At 43.1% G+C, this 21,031-nt stretch overlaps 1 protein-coding gene across 1 annotated transcript in view; it reads right to left on the minus strand.

Annotated features, from left to right (window-relative positions):
- Parva (parvin alpha) overlaps positions 1-21,031 on the minus strand; it is a 137,104-nt gene that overhangs the window by 40,748 nt on the left and 75,325 nt on the right. The window contains exons 2-4 of the mRNA XM_090348138.1: positions 5,070-5,159; positions 4,918-4,988; positions 1,611-1,713 (exon numbers count right to left, since the gene is read on the minus strand). Coding sequence (XP_090204264.1) covers positions 1,611-1,713; positions 4,918-4,988; positions 5,070-5,159 — 264 coding nt within the window. The remainder of the gene's footprint in view (positions 1-1,610; positions 1,714-4,917; positions 4,989-5,069; positions 5,160-21,031) is intronic.

Raw genomic sequence — 21,031 nt, forward strand, 5'->3', positions numbered from 1 at the left:
AAGAGGATCAACTCTTGTTTTTTTTTTTGGCAGTCCAGGTCTTGAGATCAAGGCCTGAGCACTCTCCTTGGACTTTCTCAAGGCTTTCTCTACCTCTTGAGCCTCACCACCACTTCTGCCTTTTTTCTATGTATGTGGTACTGAGGAATTGAACCCTGGTCTTCGTGCATGCTAGGCAAGCACTCTACCACTAGGCCAAACTCCCAGCCCCGAGGATCAACTCTTTTGTATGTGACTATTGTATGGGATACAAAAGGGAGGCATAGGAGATTGAAATGATAAGTAGTAATGGCAGCCATGGAGAAGGAAGAACCAGGGCATAAATATACATGCCAAATATGATCTAGCAATGATGCATCTCCTTTTGGGCATCAGGAATGGTTCTAAGAACTTTACAAGTAATATTGAGCTGTGTGAGCGTGGGACAATGGTACGTCGTGGATGTGGTGCTAAGGGGCCTAGGTGATGGCTGGCAGGAATGAAGTGAAAGTTGTTTTCAGTCATGACTGGCATGAGTTGAGAAGAGGTGGAAAGATGAGAGTTTGGAAATGTTTTCAATAGTTCAGAGAAGAGCAGGTCTGACTAAAAATGGCAAAGCAGATGGATCCAGGGGAGAAGAAAGAAAAAAACCAGAGCCTTGATAACTGCTGTTCGTGGAGGATTAACTAACAAACAAGTGGAGAAGCCCGAAAGAGATACCTTTGGAAGAGAGGATACATTCAGTCCCTGGTGCTCCCGGGTGGAGGTGAGACTGGAAAGCTAAAACTTTGGGTTAGAGAGAAAAGGAGGGCAGGGAGAGGAAACTCAATTCATTGGAGCTGAAGTTGTCCTGTCTACATTAAGAGTGCCCCATATTCTCTATCCTTAGATTTTTTTCACATGAAGAGTTACAAAGCAAGGCAAAGTGTATACTCACCTCACAGAGGCAACACATCTATAGTATATAGACATATACTGCACCTAGCCCATAGAGGGATATGCAAAGGTCTACAAGTCACCCAGCAACACATTCATGCCACACAGGACATATACTACAACAGTATGCATGCACCCACCATAGAGATGATAGGAACATTCAGTCAGGTCTGTAGATCAGAGGGACACAAATATGCGAACACACCTTTTTTTGCCAGTCTCAAGCTTGACCTCAGGGCCTGAGCACTGTCCTTGGGCTTTCTCAAATCTAGAGCTGCACCACTTCCTATGTATGTGGTACTGAGGAATCAAACTTGGGGCTTTGGCTGAGTGGTAGAGTGCTTGCCTAGCATGCACAAACTTCCGCCTGACATGTATACTTTCAAAAACGACAAAGGAGAATACATATGGACTCACAGATCCCACAGGGAACACATCAAATTTCCTAGATATGTAAATACATCTAAAAAGGCCACAAGTGCATGATTTTCTGGACAGGGTGAGTGTGTTCTCTATGTATACAATGGAGTTTTCATTTACTTCGCAGACAAACCTGGACTTCCAAGTAAGCTGAGGCCCATCTGGTCAGATTCATTTTACATTCCAGAGGCTACCAGCAGTCTTCACTGCTAGCCAAGCCCATCTCTTAGCTAGGACCAAGCCATCACCACTGCTACCACCAAGGCTCCTCTTACCAAAGAGCTTCTGCAGGACTTGTCCATCATACAAATCTTCGGCCAGGTCTTTCACAATGATTCTTTCTCCAACCAACACGTCATTAATCCAGTCAATGAGCACCTTTGGGGAAAAAGAGGGATGAGCATGAGTTGTGAGATATTTCTTGGAGACCAGCTGTCTTATCTTCAATAATTAAAACCTAAATAGACTGCTGCTTTTAAAATGAGAAGTTTGAGTACAGGACTGGTGTACAGAGTGTAGATGTGAGCCAACCCCCAAGGACTCTGTGCATTTTCCCAGGAGAGTTATCCACTGCTGGAAGCACAGTGTCCCTGCTTCCCTGCTATCTCCCAGGCCTTCCTTCCCTGAAGGTAATAGCACTGTGGGTGGGCGTCTTGTCCAGCAAGTGTGTGGACTCCAGACTTATGGAAATGGGTTGAAATCTCAGTTGTACCCACTCCTTTTATGTCCAACTGTTATTTCTGGGTATTAGAGGAACCCAAGCCCACATACATACCCAAATATATATGTCTATTTTGTTGTGACCTATGTGTGTATGTACCCTGTCACCTAGGAACTTGCGTGTGCACACGTGCATCTCCATGGCCTATGAATCTAAGGTAAGCTGGTCTTCTCCTCAAGAGTGCCTGGTTCTCTAAATGGAAGATCGGAGCTGAGAATGTGTCCTAGCCTTGAGAAAGCTCAAGGACAGTGCCCAGGCCCTGAGTTCAAGCCCCAGAACTGGCAAAATAAATAAAATGGAAGATAGCAGTACCTCTCTGCTAGGTTAAGTGGGGAAAAGAATTACCTGTGACAAAAAACCAAAAACTCAAAGGCAGATCTTAATATACAAAGCACTGTCCCTTGAGGCATGTGGCCAGGTGGTTACTCTCATCTACATGGTCAGAAAGGAAGGAAACCACCCAGGGTTACAGAGCTCCTCGGCTAGAGATGGCAGTGCATTGTTGGTCAGTTCAGTCTAAAGCCATGCTCTTCTCTCTGCACCCTTCAGAAACAGTAGTCCCCTCTCCTGTGTCTCAGCTGTCAGGCACTGATAGGTGCCTCTCAAGGATGTGGTATCTCCAATCAGCAACGCTGTTCAGGTAAGGAAAGAAACACATACTGCCCTTCATTTTTAGCTGTTCTTTCATTTATCATAATTCTATCTCTGTGATAAACTGACACACACATAAGTATATATGTATATACATACTTAAGACTTGATATATAGGTATTAATCGATATAAACAATGAGTTTTGGTTACTGTACACAGGTATGTGAACAGTACTCCCCCACACTGATGGCAGTCTAGACACCGAACAGTTCCCTTGCTCTAAGACCTGACAGTGGGGCTGGGGATGGGAAGCATCACTGCATGCTGTTCTGTTTTAAGGGGAGGATGATGGTAATTACTGAATGCCTATGAGGTCTCAGGCATGTCCTGTATCCAATGAACAGTAAGACCTAGACTGTCTTAAGAGAAGCTTGTGGGGGCATAAATCTAGTCAATTAAAGGATTATAACATAAAGGGTTCCATATGGAGAGTCCATATGCTACAGGAGAGTGAAGAGGGCCCCACCCAGGATGAAAGCATGCAGGAGGAATAAGTGGAAGATTCCAGAAAGGCTTGTGTTTGAAGAGTCTCTGCAAAAGAGTTGGGGTGGGGGGAGTCTAACTAGGAAGGTGAGCATTTATTTCAAGGTGGCCAAAGCAGCTTAGATCTAAAAAGTTCAGCCCTTCCCTGGAGGGGAGAGATACCCTGCAGAGAAAAAGGCTGTGTCTTTAGATAGCGTGCTAGACTTCAGGCCTGCCCTCAGCAATGTATACCTCCCATCTTCCTCTCTTAAAAACTAGGCCTGAGTGTGGGGCTGGGCGAGTATTGCTGAAACCTGTCCCATGCAGACCCTACTCTGACCAGATTTCCTCTGAGATCTCCTGAGCAGTTAACAACAGCACAGCCCATTTCAGCATGGTTGACTGGACTAGCAGAGAATGAGACCCTCCCTAGCATCCTTGTCAGAATAGGACCAGCACCCCTGGAGAGGCAGAACCTCAGCCCAACAGCTTCCCACCTCCTGGCATAGCAAGGTAAGGGCTCTGGGGCCTCCTGGGCAGTACAGATAGAATCAAGAAAGGGCCAAACACTCAACATCCATAGCCCAGCCTCCTGCAACTGTGGAGCTCAGGATGTAAGGTTGCATGGTCCCTGCATCCTTCTTCCTGTGAGTTCTTTGGACTCTACAATACAGCCTACATAGGAACTAAAGGAAGAAACAGACCCAAGTGACATTTATAACATCTCCTTGGGGAAGATGGCCCTCAGTCCCACATGACATGGCCCAGATATCAAGTGGCTTTTTCTACTTTACAAAGTACTAGGTGCTTTGACCAGAGGGATAGCAAGAGTCTAATTTTAATATGTCAACATAGCAGGTTTATGAAATATCTACCATATTGATATCCTAGGGACATAATGATGAGAAAAGAGGTAGTCTCTAATCCCAAGCAGATCATTATTTAGTGAAGGAGAAATAAGTGGATGGCAAAACCAATGACCAGAGGCTACTGCTGCACACAGAGGCTGTTTAGCACTGCTGTTGAGGGAAGGCTTCCCGCAGGAACTGAACTTTGGCTCTTCTTTGAAGAGTAGCTAGAGAAATTCTAGGTGGATAGCACAGCATGAGTAAAAGCCTAGAGGCAGAGTACTGGAAACAAGCATAGACTAGTTAGTGATCATCAGACAAGAGAGGATCTGATTTAGAAGAATAAACTATACCAGACTCCATATAAAATCCCCAGGTATGTGGGCTTCACTCTACAGCTGACAGGAAATGACGGCCAGATTCTGAGCAAGAAAATGATCTAGATAGGTTACATTTTGAATGACTGACTTGCCTTTTCTATTACATGTACCTTGGTGAGGCTGAAGATGAAGGCATTGACCAGGGACAAGAAGTTTTGGAAGGGTGATGATTTGAGAATCTCATGTAATTTCCTCTTTTCTACCCCTAACCACTAATAAACCACTTGACCTTTTCTCACCTGGAAAATGGGAGTGACACTATTTCTTGTATCTGAGTGTGCTTTTGAGGGATCTTGAGAAAAGTGGTGGAAGACTGTGAATGTGAGAGATGCTGGCCCCTGTGAACTTAGAACTAACACCAATCGTTGGGTATGGACGCTCATCTACTTAACTCTGAGCTGCTCAAGGGCAGAGACTGCTGAGACTGCCTGTTCTCTCCACAGCTCACAGGGTACCTGCATAAGATAGTGGTCTACGGGCACTTGGTGGCTCCTGGAGCCCCTCCCAGTCTTTTCTTACCTTCATCAGCTCCTGAAGTTTGGGGTCACTTCGTGAGTTTGGATCCACCATTGTCCGCACTTCATTCTCCTCTATTCAACAAAAAAGGAAAGGCATTGAGTGACATAGCTACACTCAAAGGCACAGAGCCAGTCAACAGAGAAGTGCATTACCCAGCATTGTGTCCTCGGGGTCCAGCTCAAAGGGGATGGGGCTGAGGGGCAGGTTGATGGCATTCATTCCCTCCTCCTGGAGCTCCGAGACTGAAAGACAAAGAAGAGCTGGGTCACATATTGGCAGATGACAGGAGGTTGGAGCTCTGTAACACATGTGTTCAATATTGACATAGTAGGGAAAAAAAAGCCCCTTGGAGGTTAAATTACAGCTGTTACTCAGCCTGCAGTGGATCGATTCATGGCTGCTCCTTAAGAGGACTTAATTGTCCCCTTAATCTCACCTCATCCTCCTGTCACCTCTCGTACTTCCCTAAGAAATAGGGAGGGTTTTGCCAACGCAGACCCGTCTTCTCAGGCATCATTTTGGAATAAACAGGAGTGAAATGGGCACTGACATCTTCCTGACGCTCTCTCACTCCCCGAAGGCTCACTGTTATGCGTGTCCAGTCATTGCTTATGGTCTGCCAAAAGATTGGGAGGCTCTCCATCCATGGTTCAACCCCTTTCTCTTGGGTAGCCTTCCTTGAGATTGTCTTCCCAGGATCCTCTCTCCATCAGCTGCGAGGGCTAGCTCACTTCTGGCCTCTTCTGTGGGTATAGTGTCCTTTGGCTCTAAGGAAATGTGGGCCAGGGAGTTTCCTCAGCTGAAAATGAAAAGTCTCACCGGAGGACTTAAGTTGCTCCTACTTTTCAAATCTTAGAAATCTATAATTCCATTTTCCTCAAACATTAAAATGGATCAATCACCACTAGAGACTCATCTAAGCACTGAACCCCATACACAAAGCTAGTTTAAAGTTTTTTTGTTTTTGTTTTTTTAAACCACCAAACCAGCTATGCACTCAGCACTGGCTGTGTGCTGACCTTGGATTACCCCTCCTAAAAGCCGTGACTTCCATCTCCCTACTTTTTGCCAATTAAGCACAGAAGGACCATTTTCTCTGAAGGCGTTGGTCACCAAGAGGTTCTTAAGGAGCTAATATGGCAGCTGCAATCAACCTTAATAAAAGCAACAGCCCATCTTTCCTTTTTTTTTAAAATATTGACTCTGGCCTCTGATTGCCAGCACAGACTTGCAAGAACTCTTAAGCAAAAGGCAGCCACTTACAAAGAGTTCTTTCACATCAGCAAACTCACTGATAGTTGCAGTCGTTAGGGAATGAGTCTGCCTAACAAAGACAGAAAAACAGACACCACCTTAAAGAGATACAGCCATATTAGGAAGCTGGTATTTAAGACCCATAGCTGGGGCACTTGACATTCCTGTGGACATCACCTGTCACCAGCTTGACTCTCCAAATTCACACACATACACTGGTTGGTAGAATTCCCTTCATAAAATATAGCAGAAAAAACATATCTGTTTTCTAGCCAAGTACAACTGCTTCCTCCCCCCACCTTCTTCTGTTTTCTTTTCTCTCCCCCTCCTTCCAGCTTGAACTCAGGGTGCTATTCCTTAGCCTTTTCTCTCATGGGCAAGGCTCTATTCCTTGAGACCAAGTTCCACTTCTGGGTGGTTAACAGGAGAGATGGGTCTGTCTCAAGGGCTTTCCTGCCCCAGCTGGCTTTGAACTGCCATCCTTGGATGGCAGCCTCTTGAGAAACTAGGATTACAGGCCTGTATCTTGACTACAATTACTTCTTTAGATTTCCACAATCTTATGTCTCCTCTACTATTTTTTCTCTTTTATAAGATTTTTCTTACAAAGAAGCACACCTTTTATTTTTCAACAAGCACTGAAGTACATGCACGAGGCAGGCTGAAAAAAACTACTGATGCAAGGTTGAGCCTCTTAAGACCTGGAAGAAATGTGCTGAGATTTCATCATCCTCATACCTGCCCTAACAGCACACACACAAACCCCTGATTTCCCTGTTCTCCTCAATAGATGATACCTCTGTTTACACACTGGCTCAAGCCCAAATCCAATGAATCTCACCGTTAAGTTCTCCCTTTCCTTTCCCCTGTGTATCTAGCACATGGGCAAGTTCTTCAGGCTTCACCTCCCAGCACCATCTTGGTTCAAGCTACCATAGGTTAGCTTTCACCTGGGCCATCAAAACTAACTCCTAACTGGCCTACTATCTGTTCTTGCATTTTCCCCACTTACTTGCCACATTGCAGCCAAAGTATTCTATAAAATGTAAATAGGATCATTCCTCTTCCTGTTCTCATTGTGGCTTCTCAGCACACTCAAAATGAGCCAACTTATAACAGTGACTTACAAGACCCCTTGACGACCTCCCTGTTATTACTAGTGTTATGCAGAAAATAAAACATTAAATATTACATATTAATATGTCAACTCCTGCCCACCCTGTACCAACTGGACTAAGCAAGGACTGACATGCTCTCTTCTGTTTATTGTTAGATCCCCAAGAGGCCAAACAATTGCAGTGGTTGGGAGCCAGATTGCCTAGATTCAAATCCAGGAGCTGCTGCTTTCTAGCTGTGTGGCCGCAGTCAAAGGCAGTTTCCTGTGTCAGTTTTCTCATGTGTGAAACGAAACTGGTAATAATAATGCCATACCTCCTAGGGTTAATAGGAAAATTAAGTGTATTTAGCATATGTATTCAGAAAAGTGCTTGATACCTGGTAATACCCATTCAAAAATGACTTGATGAACAAAGAATCCAAATCGCAAGACTTCACCTGCACAAGTTACGTGTACAAGCAGTATTTAATAATGTCCTTTTATGGGATGGAATGGTTTTCAACTTGGGGGACAATGGGACATTTATGCTTTCAACTGACCCTGTATGTGTATGCTCATCTTCCAGTTTGTATTCTGTAAAGGAAGAAAAAGTATTTGTCTGAGGATCCTTGTGTAGCCAGAGCCAAATTGTAAACACAGAGGTATTTAAACCTATCTGAAGTGTGACTAGAAAAGTAATAGTCTCAGCCCGGACTCCTTGAAGGTGGGACTGAATATTGCTAGTGTAGATCATTGTAGAAACTGTTTTCACATGAAAAAAATCTGTAGTCAGAAACCTTCCCTCAGCCCTGCCTCTTTAATTCACTTACAGAGACATAACAAACCCGAGAAGAAAGGCCGAGATATGTTTGCAATTGGAAATGTTTTTTTCAGGAAACGATTTGGTACAGAAACATCATTCCCATTCCATTAACTGCTGACTCTCAGCCAATTGTTTGTAAAAGTGAATATGCAAACTGCCCAGTTCAGGCCTGGCCCCCGCCCCATGGGGCCCCATTAGTGGCCACTTTCCCAAAACAGCCCGCCTGCTTTGGAGATTTCATTTCTATTAAGCCAGAGCAGGGCCCAGCAGAACCCCCTTGCCAATATCTGTACTCGGGAAAGACAAAGGGATATGACTGAATTTTCTCAGCACAGAATCTGAGTATGTTTATCCCTGAACCTCCTCTAACAATCTGAAACTAGTTCTGAATGTACAGCCCCCGTGTCTCACAGTGCCATAATGTCTGGCTGAATGTGGGGTTTGGGAAGGCAGGAGATTGCCTGACCTTTGAAGCATGGACCCAAAGAGGGATCTTTCATTTTCTAGAATCGCCATCTGATTGTTAGATCTAGTTGGATAGATTTTGGAGTCTGAAAGAGCTGGGTTTGAATCCACTTCTACTTTTATCAGGCCCTCTAGGACTTAAACTCCCCTAAAATTAGGTATTAAAGCATTCTCCTTATTTACACATTTATTGGGAGTCTCAGGGTTTGAACTCATGGTATTGTGCTTGCTAGGCAGGTGATTTGCCTGTTGAAGAATACTGCCAGCCTTTTGGCTTTGTTTTTTAACCTCACAATCCTTCTATTTAGGCTTTCCAAATAGTTGGGGTGACAGGCACGTGCTACAATGCCCAGATTTCTTTTATTGAGAGGGATCTTGAACCTTCATTCTCATGATCTCTGCCTCCTCAGCAGTTAGGATTACATGTGTGAGCCACCATGCTCAGCTTTATTCTTTTTTCTTTTTTTTTTTGCCAGTCCTGGGCTTGAGCTCAGGGCCTGAGCACTGTCTGTGGACTTTCTCAAGGCTAGAGCTCTACCACTTGAGTCTCAGCACCACTTCCGGCTTTTTTCTATATGTGGTACTGAGGAATTGAACCCGGGTCTTCATGCGTGCTAGGCAAGCACTTTAACCACTAGGCCAAACTCCCAGCCCCTCAGCTTTATTCTTTTATTTATTTTTGGTGGGTCGTGGGGCTTGTACTCGACCTGCTCGCTGTCCCTGAGCTCTTCAGTTCAAGGCTACCACCTTACCCCTAGGCCTGGGTATTGTCCCTGAGCTCTTCAACTCAAGGGTACCATCCTACTCTGGAGCCAAGCCCCGCTTCCATTTTCTAGAGGTTAATTGGAGATAAAGAGTCTCAGGTCCTTTTGTGCCTGGGTTGGCTTTGAACCTTGATCCTCAGATCTCAGCCTTATTATTAAAAGAGCTTGTTTCCTGTAAATACTTCTCTGTCCTCTCTCTGAAGCTGCGATGCTGGATGGTTTAGTCCTGATGCTCCGAGTCACTGTAGCAGCAACTGGCTCAAGGACTGTCACATGACAGACATAGTTAGTGGAAAGTGTTCTTCCATGTTAAAGAGGAAGGCAAGCCTGGTATGCCTACAAGCTTCGGAGGCGGAGAATCTCAAGTTCTAGCCAGCCTAGGCCCTACAATAGGACCCTGTCTTCAAAAAAAGAAAAAGAAAGAAAGAAAAGAGGGAAAAGGGACAGAAAGGGAAGCCCAAGGAAGAAAAGGAATTTTTTTTCTAAGAATTCTTGAATCAGGATATTTTGCCTAGATCTGTGGTAGAAACCTTGAGTGGTTCAAGAAGACACTCATGCTGAGGTTGATAGAAAATAAAGAAAAGGAGCAGGCTTATTTCGTTTTTCTTCTCTCTTTTCTTTTTTGGTCTATTACAGGGCTTGAATTTAGGGCCTGAGTACTCTCCCTAAACTCTCTTGCTCAAGTCTAGTGCTCTACCATTTTGAATGACAGCTCCATGTCCAGTTTTCTAGTGGTTAATTGAAGATAAGAGTCTCATGGACTTTCAGCTTTGAACTGTGATCCTGAGATCTCAGCCTCTTGGTAGCTAGGATTACAGGTGTGAGCCACCAGTGTCCAGGTAAGGAAGAGGCTCTTGATACTTCTGAACCATCCTAGGAGCCATTTTTGTTCTATATGTCTAATTGTAGGAAATAAAGAAATGCACTTACTGGTTAAGCTAGAAGAATCAGTGCTTTCTGGGACTTGGAGCCCAATCTCACTACTCAATACATAGGAACATCAGGATTATAAAGTTAATTACAAAAATCTATTCACCCATTAAGCCCTCTCTCCTTTTCACTGACCTACCTCAGGATGCTCAGAGTGCTTCAGGATCTCTTATGCCTTAGACTATGTTCAGAGACTTGGGAAAGAGGGACAAGTATGTAGATAAGAATGAATAAGGACTTGAACAAATAGAAAACAAAACAAAAAAAGGGGCAGTAAGCATTACTGGGTAACTCCTCCAAAGTAACCTCATGCCAAGTTTGGAGACTTGACTCAGTATGTTCAGAGACAATGAATTCATAAACAGCCTTATGCACAAAGTAAGCAGTGTCCTGATCTCAACATGAAAGGGCTGTGGGAGGTCAGGTGGAATGAAGCTGGTTTGGGATGAAAGTGGGGAAGGATTCCTAGAAAGGGGAGCAGTTGAGGTCAACCTTGTATGGGTAAGTTTTTAATCCAACACATGTATACCACGAAAAGCACATATGTGTCAAAATAACAATGGGAAAGAAAAACAAGACAGGTATGAAAAGAGGGGTAATTATATATGCTTAAGATAAAGGGAAAAGAGTAGAATAACTGATAATTATGTAGGCTCTTGAATTCAATCGTAAAAAGAAAAATAAAATCAAACTGCTTCCAACATCTACAAATAAGAAAATTTAGCAAGGTTGCAAGATATAAGATAAATACAGTAAGTCAAATGTATGTATGAAAACGCTAGATTAGAATTTGGAATTAAAAGCACAATATCATGTAGAACAAAAATGTAATTCTTAGGTATATTATCTATGTGCATGATTAATATGCAGATGATCCCATAGCCCTCAACCAAAATTACAGTAACATACTTTATATAAACTTTAGAATCAGTCAGTATCCATAAAGTACAAAGTTAGTGAGCTGGCATTATCAGTGTTCACAACCACTCCAGGATGCTTTTGATGAAAGAACAGACGCAAGGTCAATGGAATAAAATAGAAAACTGAAAAACAGAACCACATATAGAGTCAAGTCATCCCCAATGAAGCAACTAATGCAGAAAGGATTATCTTGAAAGTTAAGGTGCTGAGTAACTGGGTGTCAAAAAAAAAAAAAGTAAAGAATGGCCTAGAGACACATGAAGAAATCCTCAACATCTCTAGCCATAAAAGAAATGCAAACCAAAACAACTCTAAGATTCCACCTCACTCCAGTTAGAATGGCCATGATCAAGAAATCTAGTAACAACAGATGCTGGAGGGGATGTGGTCAGGAGGGATCACTACTACACTGTTGGTGGGAGTGCAAACTCGTTCAACCACTATGGAAAGCAGTATGGCAGTTCCTCAAAAGACTAAACATAGAGCTCCCCTATGACCCAGCAATTCTACTACTAGGCATTTACCCAACCATCCAGAAACAAGGACATACTAAATCCACCAGGACAACGATGTTCATTGCAGCACTATTTACCATAGCAAAGATATGGAACCTACCCAGATGTCCCTCAGTTGATGAGTGGATCAACAAGATGTAGTATTTATACACAATGGAATTCTATGCTGCTGTCAGAAAGAATGACATTGCCCCATTTGTAAGGAAATGGAAAGACTTAGAAAAAATCATATTAAGTGAAGTAAGCCAGACTCAAAGGAACATAGGTTCAAAAGTTTCCCTCATTTGTCATAACCAGTAGAAACCTTGAGCTCTCCTAGCAGAGATTTGCAATAGAGCAAAACCTAGATACATAAGGCCATGTAGTATGACACTAAATGAAAGGACCTCCAGGATATAGAAACAGCCATATAATGAGTGATTGTTGTCCTTAATGTACTATGTTATCTCTCATCTCTTTTGCTGTCCCTTGGTTATCTCATATTGTTACAGTATTTTACCTTGTTATCTGATATATTGTATATATGCTTATTTGGTTATTTGAAATAGGATAGGGAAGGGGGGAAAACAAGATGAGGGGTAGGGGGAGGGAAATGGAGACCAAGACATGAGAAAGGGTATCAATGTTTGTGAAGTAATGCATCTTCTATCCAGTGAATTTAATGCAACCCTTCTATTAATTGCAATAAAAGTATATGAAAAAATGTAAAGAAGCATGTATTGTCAGTAATGAGGCTTGAACTCTGGGCCTGGGCGATGTCCCTGAGCTCTTCAGCTCAAGGCTATTGCTCTACCACTTGAGCAACAGTGACACTTCTGGTTTTCTGGTGGTTAATTGGAGATAAAAGTCTCATGGACTTTTATGCCTAGGCTGGCTTTGAACCATGATCCTCAGATCTCAGCCTCCTGTGAGTAGATGTGAGCTACCAGCACCCAACATGTCAATACATCTTTAAAAACCAACCTAGTCACAGACTATATATCTTGTATGTAATAATAAGACTTCTTAGAACAATATAAAAAAAAGAAACTAAAAAATGGTCAGAAGATCTGAACCATTTGTCACCAAACAAAATGGACAGATGGCAAGTAAGCATAATGAAGATGCTTCACTAGTATTTGTCTCTGGCGATGATTCCTCACCACTAACCATTAGGATAATAATGCTATGAGGTATCACAACAAATGTGTAAGGATGGCTAAAATGACAACAGCAAAGAAAATACTAAATGTTGACAAAGATATGGCGCAACAGACACTCCCATTCAATACAGGAAGATGCAAGATGACACAGCTACTTTGGAAGACAGCACAATTTAGTATTACTTTCTTACAATGATGTGAACTTACTATATAAGCCAGCAATCATACACCAAGGAATTTACTCAACTGATTAGAGAATATGTTCACTCAAAACCCTGCAAGCAAATACTAACAGCAGTTTTATTCACAATTGTCCCAAACTGGAATGGGATGAGATATCCTTCAGTAGATGAATGCATTGTACAGTATTAATATGATAAAAAATAGTCAATGAGAAAAAAAAGAGCTACCAAACCCTGAAGACACATAGAACCTTAAGCACATATTCCTAAATAGGGTTTGTCTCAAAAGGCTATTTAATATATGCTTCCAATGATAGGGCAATGTAGAAAAAATGAAAAGTATAGGAAATAACAAGATTCATGGTTTACAGGACCTTGGGGCTGAGGTGGTTTGAACACACAGAGTACTGAAGAGTTTTCAAAGCAATGCAATGAGTCTGTGATACTACATGTTGCACACATGATGTGAACTGTCATGTCCACATAAGCTTGTAGCATAAGGAGTAAACCTTAAGGTAAGCAATTAAAAATCACTCTTGGCCTTTTGGACAAGTGTAAGAATTGTTCAGGAGGTTGAAGAACCATGGTTAGAAAGCAGTAGACTCTATCCACATCATGAATGAGACAACCTCAGAGGACAGGGACGGTGCTCAACTAAGTATCTTTGAAAGTGAATATAGGACAATATCCAAAGATCATTCTGAGGTTCTACAGGCCAATAATTCCCAACTGATAATCTCAAGTTTCCAGTTTTGTTTTTTAAATTATTTTCATGAGGTGTGACAATAGCTTCCTCACCACACAGGTACCCTACAGGGTCATTTCTACTTTCTAGGAAAAGGGTCTGTCTCATAGAGCAACCATCATTCTTCAATACTTGAGAAGTTTGTTTTTTTGTTTAGCTATCTATGCTTCCTGATGAGAATCTACCAGGAACCAATGTTTTCATTTTTTATTGCTGCAGTAGACAATTACCAACAATGTGGTGGCTTAAAATGATCCAGATGTGTTATTCTTATATCCTTACAGATGTGTATAAATTAGAAGTCCAATATGGGTCTAATTGGGCTAATGTCAAGATGTCATTAGGGCTGTGCTCTCTTCTGTAGGCTTTAGGGGATAGTTGACTTTTCTTTAGCCTGTGAAGGTCACTCTTATTCTTTGTCTTGTGGATCCCTAAGGCCATCTTCAAAGCCAGCAATGGGAGGAAGGGTCAAATCTCACACTGCAATCACTCCGTCTCTGACTTGAACAATCCAGGATGATGTCTGTGTATTTTAGGATCAGCTGATGAGCACAGAAGAAATTTCACATGCAACCCTAATTACCTTTTGTTACTTCAGGTAAATTTCTGATCCCAGGGATCAGGCCCTGGACTTCTTGGGTAGAGCCACTGTACTGCCTACAATGGCTTTTTCCATTGAGGATAGGTTCTGTTCTTAATACTCTCCCTTCCCTACAACATGTGGATTCACTTTTCCTCCACATGAAATTGCCAAAAGAAAATGCAAAATCCCAACCCCGCCCACCTGGCCTCTTAAACAAGGCAAGTTTTATTACTCTTTAAACAAAAATGGTACTTGTTTCTGCAGCCATAATATATGACATGGCAGCCTGTTCTCAGTGGCCTCAGCCGACCACTAGGGTCCTGCTAAATTCTCCTGTATTTCACACAGCTGTTTAGTAACTAAGATTTCACATCCGGGCCTTGGAGAACAGCCAAAAGAAGGAAAGGGAGAGGCTGGTGTTGTGATGGGAATTGATGTGAGGTTCTATAGCACTGAGTCTTATAGTTTCTACCAGAGTCTTTTTATTTGGTTGGTTTTATAGTCTCTGCAGAGCTGGGAAGGTGGCCAACCAAATGGCCCCTGGGCATGAATTCATTGTTCACACACACGTGATACAACTGCCCTCCAATTGCCAGCAAACTCGGTGGGAATCAGAAGTACCATTGGCAGGCTCTGAGCCATCAAAATAATCTGAATGGAAATACTGGTTGTGGTATTGAGTCTTGGGAGTTAAATTTAAACACTGTGTACAAGTCCTGGGGAATAACACACATCCCTGTTCTTTGTCTTTGGCCAGGCCCTAGCCTAGTATCTCTTTAGAACCACAACCACTGCCTTCTTCCCCTCCTTAAGCAGATAGTGGTGAGCATGTATTAACCTTGGAGTATATTAGGGTTATACATGTGTGTGTTCACATACAGTAAGCATTTGGACAGGCTTTAGGGGACAACACAAAACCGGAGCTGGTAAGCTGTCCAATTCCACAGGAAATATAGGGACATTGAGCAACCTACCTTACACCAACTGCATCTCTGGTGCCAGGACCAAGCCAGGAGCTATAAACACACAAACACCTAATCCACTGGCATCAGCTGATTTCTATAAGGAAACTACTTTTGGTGGCTCTCAGAGTCCAGACAAGTGTCACGGAGGGTTCTCTCATGGAGTGGGGAAAGGGTCTCACAAATGGCAGATCAATGTGATTAGGACCCCTGGCAGTTCTGGCTTATCCTGAGAGCACAGTGCTCCCGAAGGGTGGTAGAAATGTAGAGGCCTCTTAAGAGCCCAGGCAAGGAGTATGTGCACACAAGAGGCACCACTGCAGTCTTTCTACCTCACTTCCCTTCATCTTTGTGCACCCCGAGTCAAATTTCTTTTCTGCATTTCCTTTTCTTTGACCTTCATACTGATATCTGTCTTTTGAATTCCCAAGTGGTAAGCTTTACAAATAGTAGTAATTCGTTGTGACTGCTAAGGAGACATTATGTGTTCTGATTAGGTCAGTGTGCTAGTGGGCTAAGTCTAAGTTTTTCCTGAAGGATCACTATTGTGGGAACTGTCTCTTGTGACAAATGATGACAGTGAAGCAAACTGCATTTCTTTGGACCAGGCATATGCATGTGATACATATACACGCGCGCGTGCACGCACACGCACACACACACACACACACACACACACAATCTCTACAGCAATTCTATATGTACTATTATCCCATTTTACAGATGAGGTAAATAAGAACCAGGGAGTTAATTTTTCAACATTGCAATATTACGAAGTAGACACTAGTAGATTTAATCCCAGGGTAGCTGCCTCCAGCTTTCACAACCTTAACAGCTTTTCTTTTTTATATCCAAGTATTTGGTTCATTAGATAAGGCAGATGAAATGTACTTCAAACACAAACTTGTACAGCTACAAATTCTAAAATATGTACCATACCATTTTTGCAAGCCACATGTGTATGAAAGCAATGATTTTTTTTTAACCTGTCCTGGGCTTGGGCTCAGGGCCTGAGCACTGTCCTTGGACTTTCTCAAGGCTAGAGCTCTACCACTTGAGCCTCAGCACCACTTCCAACTTTTTTCTATGTATGCGGTACCAACGAATCAAACCGGAGTCTTCATGCATGCTAGGCAAGCACTCTACCACTAGACCAAACTCCCGGCTGATTTTTTTTTTTTGATTGAACTCTTGGTCTTGGGCACTGTCCCTGAGCTCTTAGCTCAAGGCTGGCATTCTACTACTTGAGCCACAGTGCCAGTTCCAGTTTTCTGGTGGTTAATTGGAGACAAGAGTCTTGAGGACTTTCATGTCATGATGATCATCAGATCTCAGCCTTCTGAGCAGCTAGGATTACAGGTGTGAGCCACCAGAACCTGGCTAGCCATGATGTTTAATAGATCGAGTATGCACGTGCTGAGCTCAAGGGTGCTTGGCCACTCTGGTAGCTTATCCCTGACAGGGCAGACTTTAAAAGATGATATTTAAGCAGTAGTTTTATTTATTTTAAGTAATGAGTTTAGCCAGGTGTGGTGGCTCATACCTGTAATCCTACCTACTTAGGAGGCTGTGATTTGGGAATCACAGTTCAAAACAAGCCAAGCAGCAAAGACCATGAAACTCATATCCAATTAACCACTCACATGGTAGAGTGATAGCTTTGAGCAGAAAAGCTCAAGGCTAGTACCTAGGCCATGAGTTGTAGCCTCATGACTGGCACAAAAATCGAACTAAATAAATAATTGGTGACTAATTTCTGGCTATACACAGAGAACATAGTCCTTTAAGAGAGTTTGGACAAAGATATAAAGAATGCTACTATTCAGAAGTAAACTGTTAACATTATGTCTTCCTGGAAGCTTTTCTATGATTTATGCACATATCAGTTAGCCATCCCATAGCTACTGGACACTTAGGTAGTTTCCAGGTTTGGGAAAGAGTCTGGAAGGATGAGTGGGGTGCTGAGGCAGGCAGACAAGCCAGCATTGTAGCAAGGTGTGGCCTGAGGACTTCCATGAATAGCCCTAGACACAAGACTGGGCCATTTTAAGGTCTTTATCCTTCATGGATAAGAAAACCCACATTTAGATAAGTTTGAAAATTTCCCTCACAAGATCCTCAGAGGACTGTTAGCACTCGCCATTCCCTTTTCTCTAAATTCTAGGCATGGATTCAATTCCAAGAAAAGGATAAGGAGTGAAGAGAGGGAGATGGAGACCCAGGAAGATCCAGTGAGGGTGCATTAGCAGGCGATTTCCTGCAGCTAGGTACCTTGGTCCATCTGGGAGCAAACTTCTCAACTATAGTTCCCCCACATGCTGCCTCTCGGCACTTCCAGGTTGCCATGGTTGCAGGCTGAGGGGCCAAGAAGCTAGAGCCTTGGACAGGCAAGTCCAGCGTGCTGGATGCACACAGAGTATCGCAGTTGGGCCAACAAGTTGGTGGCCAGGAGTGGCTATGAGTTGCCAAGACATCTGCTGTGCTTACCTGGGAGCTTAAGGACCTCTCTCCCCAGGAGTGAAGTCACAGGAGACTGGGTAGGAGATGAGAGGAAATTTTGAGGAGAAATACAAGAACAAGCTGTTCACTCCCCACTCCCTCCAAGGACAAGGCAATCCAAGACAGACCAGCTTTAGAATCTGATTCTTTGTTTTATGATGCTGGCCAGTGGTACTCCTTAGTCCTGACTCCAGGGCATGTCTGTGTGGGGATTCCGAGATCGTCAGAATTAAGAGTCCTTTCATTTAGCCTCATCCTATATAGCCTTATGTATCGAGGTTTTGAACTACTGTAATCCTCGGCTAGGAGAGTCCAAGTTTTGTACTGATTATTACAAATGAGGGAAACCATTGAGCCTATGTTCCTTTAGGTCTGGCTTAGTTCACTGAACATGATTTTTTCCAAGTCTTTCTATTTCCTTACAAATGGGGTGATGTCATTCTTTCTGATGGTAGCATAGAATTCCATTGTGTATAAATACCACATCTTGTTGATCCACTCATCTACTGAGGGACATCTGGGTTGGTTCCATATCTTGCTATGGTAAATAATGCTGAATGAACAAGAGCTACACAAAGAATGAATGTTGTTCTTAAAGTACTATGTTATCTCTCTTCTCTTTCATTGTCCCTTGGTTATTGTATTGTTATAGTATCTTACCTTGCAATCTGCTATATTGTGTATACACATTTATTTGTTTATTTGTAGTAAGAAAGGGAAGGGGAAATAAGATGAGGGGAGGGAATGGGGGGGAGGGAAATGGGGACAAAAACATGAGAAGGGGTATCAATGTGTGAGAAGTAATACTCCTTCTATCTGGTGAATATAAATGTAACCCCTCTATTAATTACAATAAAAATGGTAAGGAATTCAGACTGCAAATAAAAAAAAGAAAGAAAGAAAGAAAGAGAGAGAGAGAGAAGAGAAGAATTAGAATCCTTTCCTGACCTCACTCAGGTCAGGCCAAAGAGGATGCCAGGCTATACTAGGAAGGCAGCTTGCCCTCAGGGGACCCTCACAAGGTCCTGCAGAAGCTTCTGGGAATGAGGGAAGGGTCCTAACTTATTTTGGGGACTTTCTGGGCATGAGGTCACCTCTTGTAACTCTCAGGGGAAGAAATTCCTACTTCCTGGGAACAGATCTCATGTTTCAGAATTAGTTGGTCCCGGAGGCATGATCACAGGGTGGAGAGAAACCAATGACCTCTCAAATTGTCACCTTCTGTGTGCCACATACTTTTGGGGAGGAGAATGCGCCCTTGTCCGGGGAGCTTACAGCTGTGCACACCCTGAGTTAGAGAAAGGGGGCTGACCTTGGCAGAGTTCTAGGCAGTGGAAGAAAACCATTGGGGGTCCAGCTGGGATCAGGAGGGGGTTCATGGCAAAGAGGACTTCAGACCTTTCTGTGGACAGAGTTCTATCTATTCTTCCTACCACAGGCAGCAGTGTGCAATCACACATCTGTGAACATATGAACACCTACCTGTCTCCCTTATGACTGAGTGCTCCAAGAGTAGAGGCCCTGCCCACCCTGTCTGTCAACAACTGACATACAGTAAATATTTAATGCTTGTTTACTGAGTGAATGAACACAATAGCATGGTAGGCCTTGTCCAACAGAGTCCCACAGCCTAAGAAGCTGCTCTACTTGCAAGCCAGAGCCTGAATGGCTGCTGGGTCTGGGATCTGAGAAGGGAAGCTGGGAGAATGAAGAAGCAAAGAGGATGAAGGCTGGTTTCCTGGTCAATGTTCAAGCTTGAAGCAGTTTTGCTGATCATTTTTGCTTATTCTCCTTGCAAATGGAGAAGCCCAGACCAGACTAGACCTAGGAACCCATGGACCACTGCGCCAGAAACAGAAAGGGCTACAAGTCATTGTGCAGCAAGAGAGCCAGAGCAGCTCCCTGGTTCTTTACCTTTCTTTAAACCAACAATCCATGTTGACAGCAAATCTGTACAAAGAACCTATTAAAAGAAATTGTAGTAAATTGGAGATGTTTTAACTGTCTGGCAAGCAGCTGATTGCAGGCCTAACCCTTCCCTTGCACCTTCCCTTTGTAAATCTTCCATTTGATTTCACTCAATGGATAATTACTGGGTCTTGACTATGGGCAAGGCCATGTGCTGGGAGACTCATTCCAGGTGCATCTCCCTAGCGTAGAGCACGATTTTGCTTATAGACAAAAACAAACACACAAAACACAGGCATAGAGTGGCAAAGGCCTCAGGAAACTATACAGACCATTTCCAAGAAGAGAACTCACCAACGTAAGTAAGCATGGGCTGCTACCATGTAGCATTCATTCATTTCAATGGATGTTTAACAGCATTCATTGTTGAGCAATTTTCCTATGGCACTTTGTTGGGTTCTGGGGAAGTGAAGAGGATGAAGAGGAACCAGCCCCAGAGTAGAACAGAATATTCTATGGGGTATCACTTGGCTCATCTGGAAGTGGAAATCAGGGTGAGCTTCTCAAAGGAGGAGTGGCTTGGGTTGTTCCCTAAAGGCCAGTAAGGAGTTCACCAGGGAAAGATAAGACTGGCTGGAGGGCAGTACAACTATGGGGTGTGGTCACAGAGTTATGCCAAGGCCACACAAGCAGAACATTCAAAGTATGGGTTTAATCCTGAAAGCAATGAAATTTTTTTAAAAATCAAGTTTTCCAAGTTTGTAGGCACGTTGAATAAAGGTTTGCTAGTGGGTCTATCTCAGGGTTTGTCTTCCTGGGATGTCTACAATTGTGATAAAACAATCTGAATCTGGATTCTAGAGAAATGTAGACCTTGAGTCAATCCCAGCTTTGCCTTCCCACTCTATATTGGGAATCATTAAGACTTAGCTCACAGGTTAGTAATGAGACTTCAATGATATAACACAGGTACAATGTCCAGCACAGTAGAACATGCCCAAGTGAGCATTAGTAAGTGCTAGCTTAGTTTTTCAACACCTTTTCTCTAAGCATGTCTGGTAACCAGTAAGCAATGAGAAAAACCCAGAGGATGTCCAGCCATGATCTAATGGAATGAGAATGACCTCACAAACCAACCGAGTTCAAACACCAAGTCAGAGGAGATATTAAGAAATTAGCAGTTCCCTCGTCGTTAGTTTCAAGGGGATGAAATGTGATCACACAGTGAAAGAAGGAATAGATATAGATCCACACAAAGCTTGATGATGCAGAAGGCCATTTTGGGGTAAGTGGCATGGTACAATTCCCGAGGCAGGGTGAGAAGA

The sequence above is a fragment of the Megascapheus bottae genome, chromosome 16 (genome assembly GCF_031878675.1).
Source record: "Megascapheus bottae isolate mThoBot1 chromosome 16, mThoBot2.hap1, whole genome shotgun sequence".
NCBI lineage: Eukaryota > Metazoa > Chordata > Mammalia > Rodentia > Geomyidae > Megascapheus > Megascapheus bottae.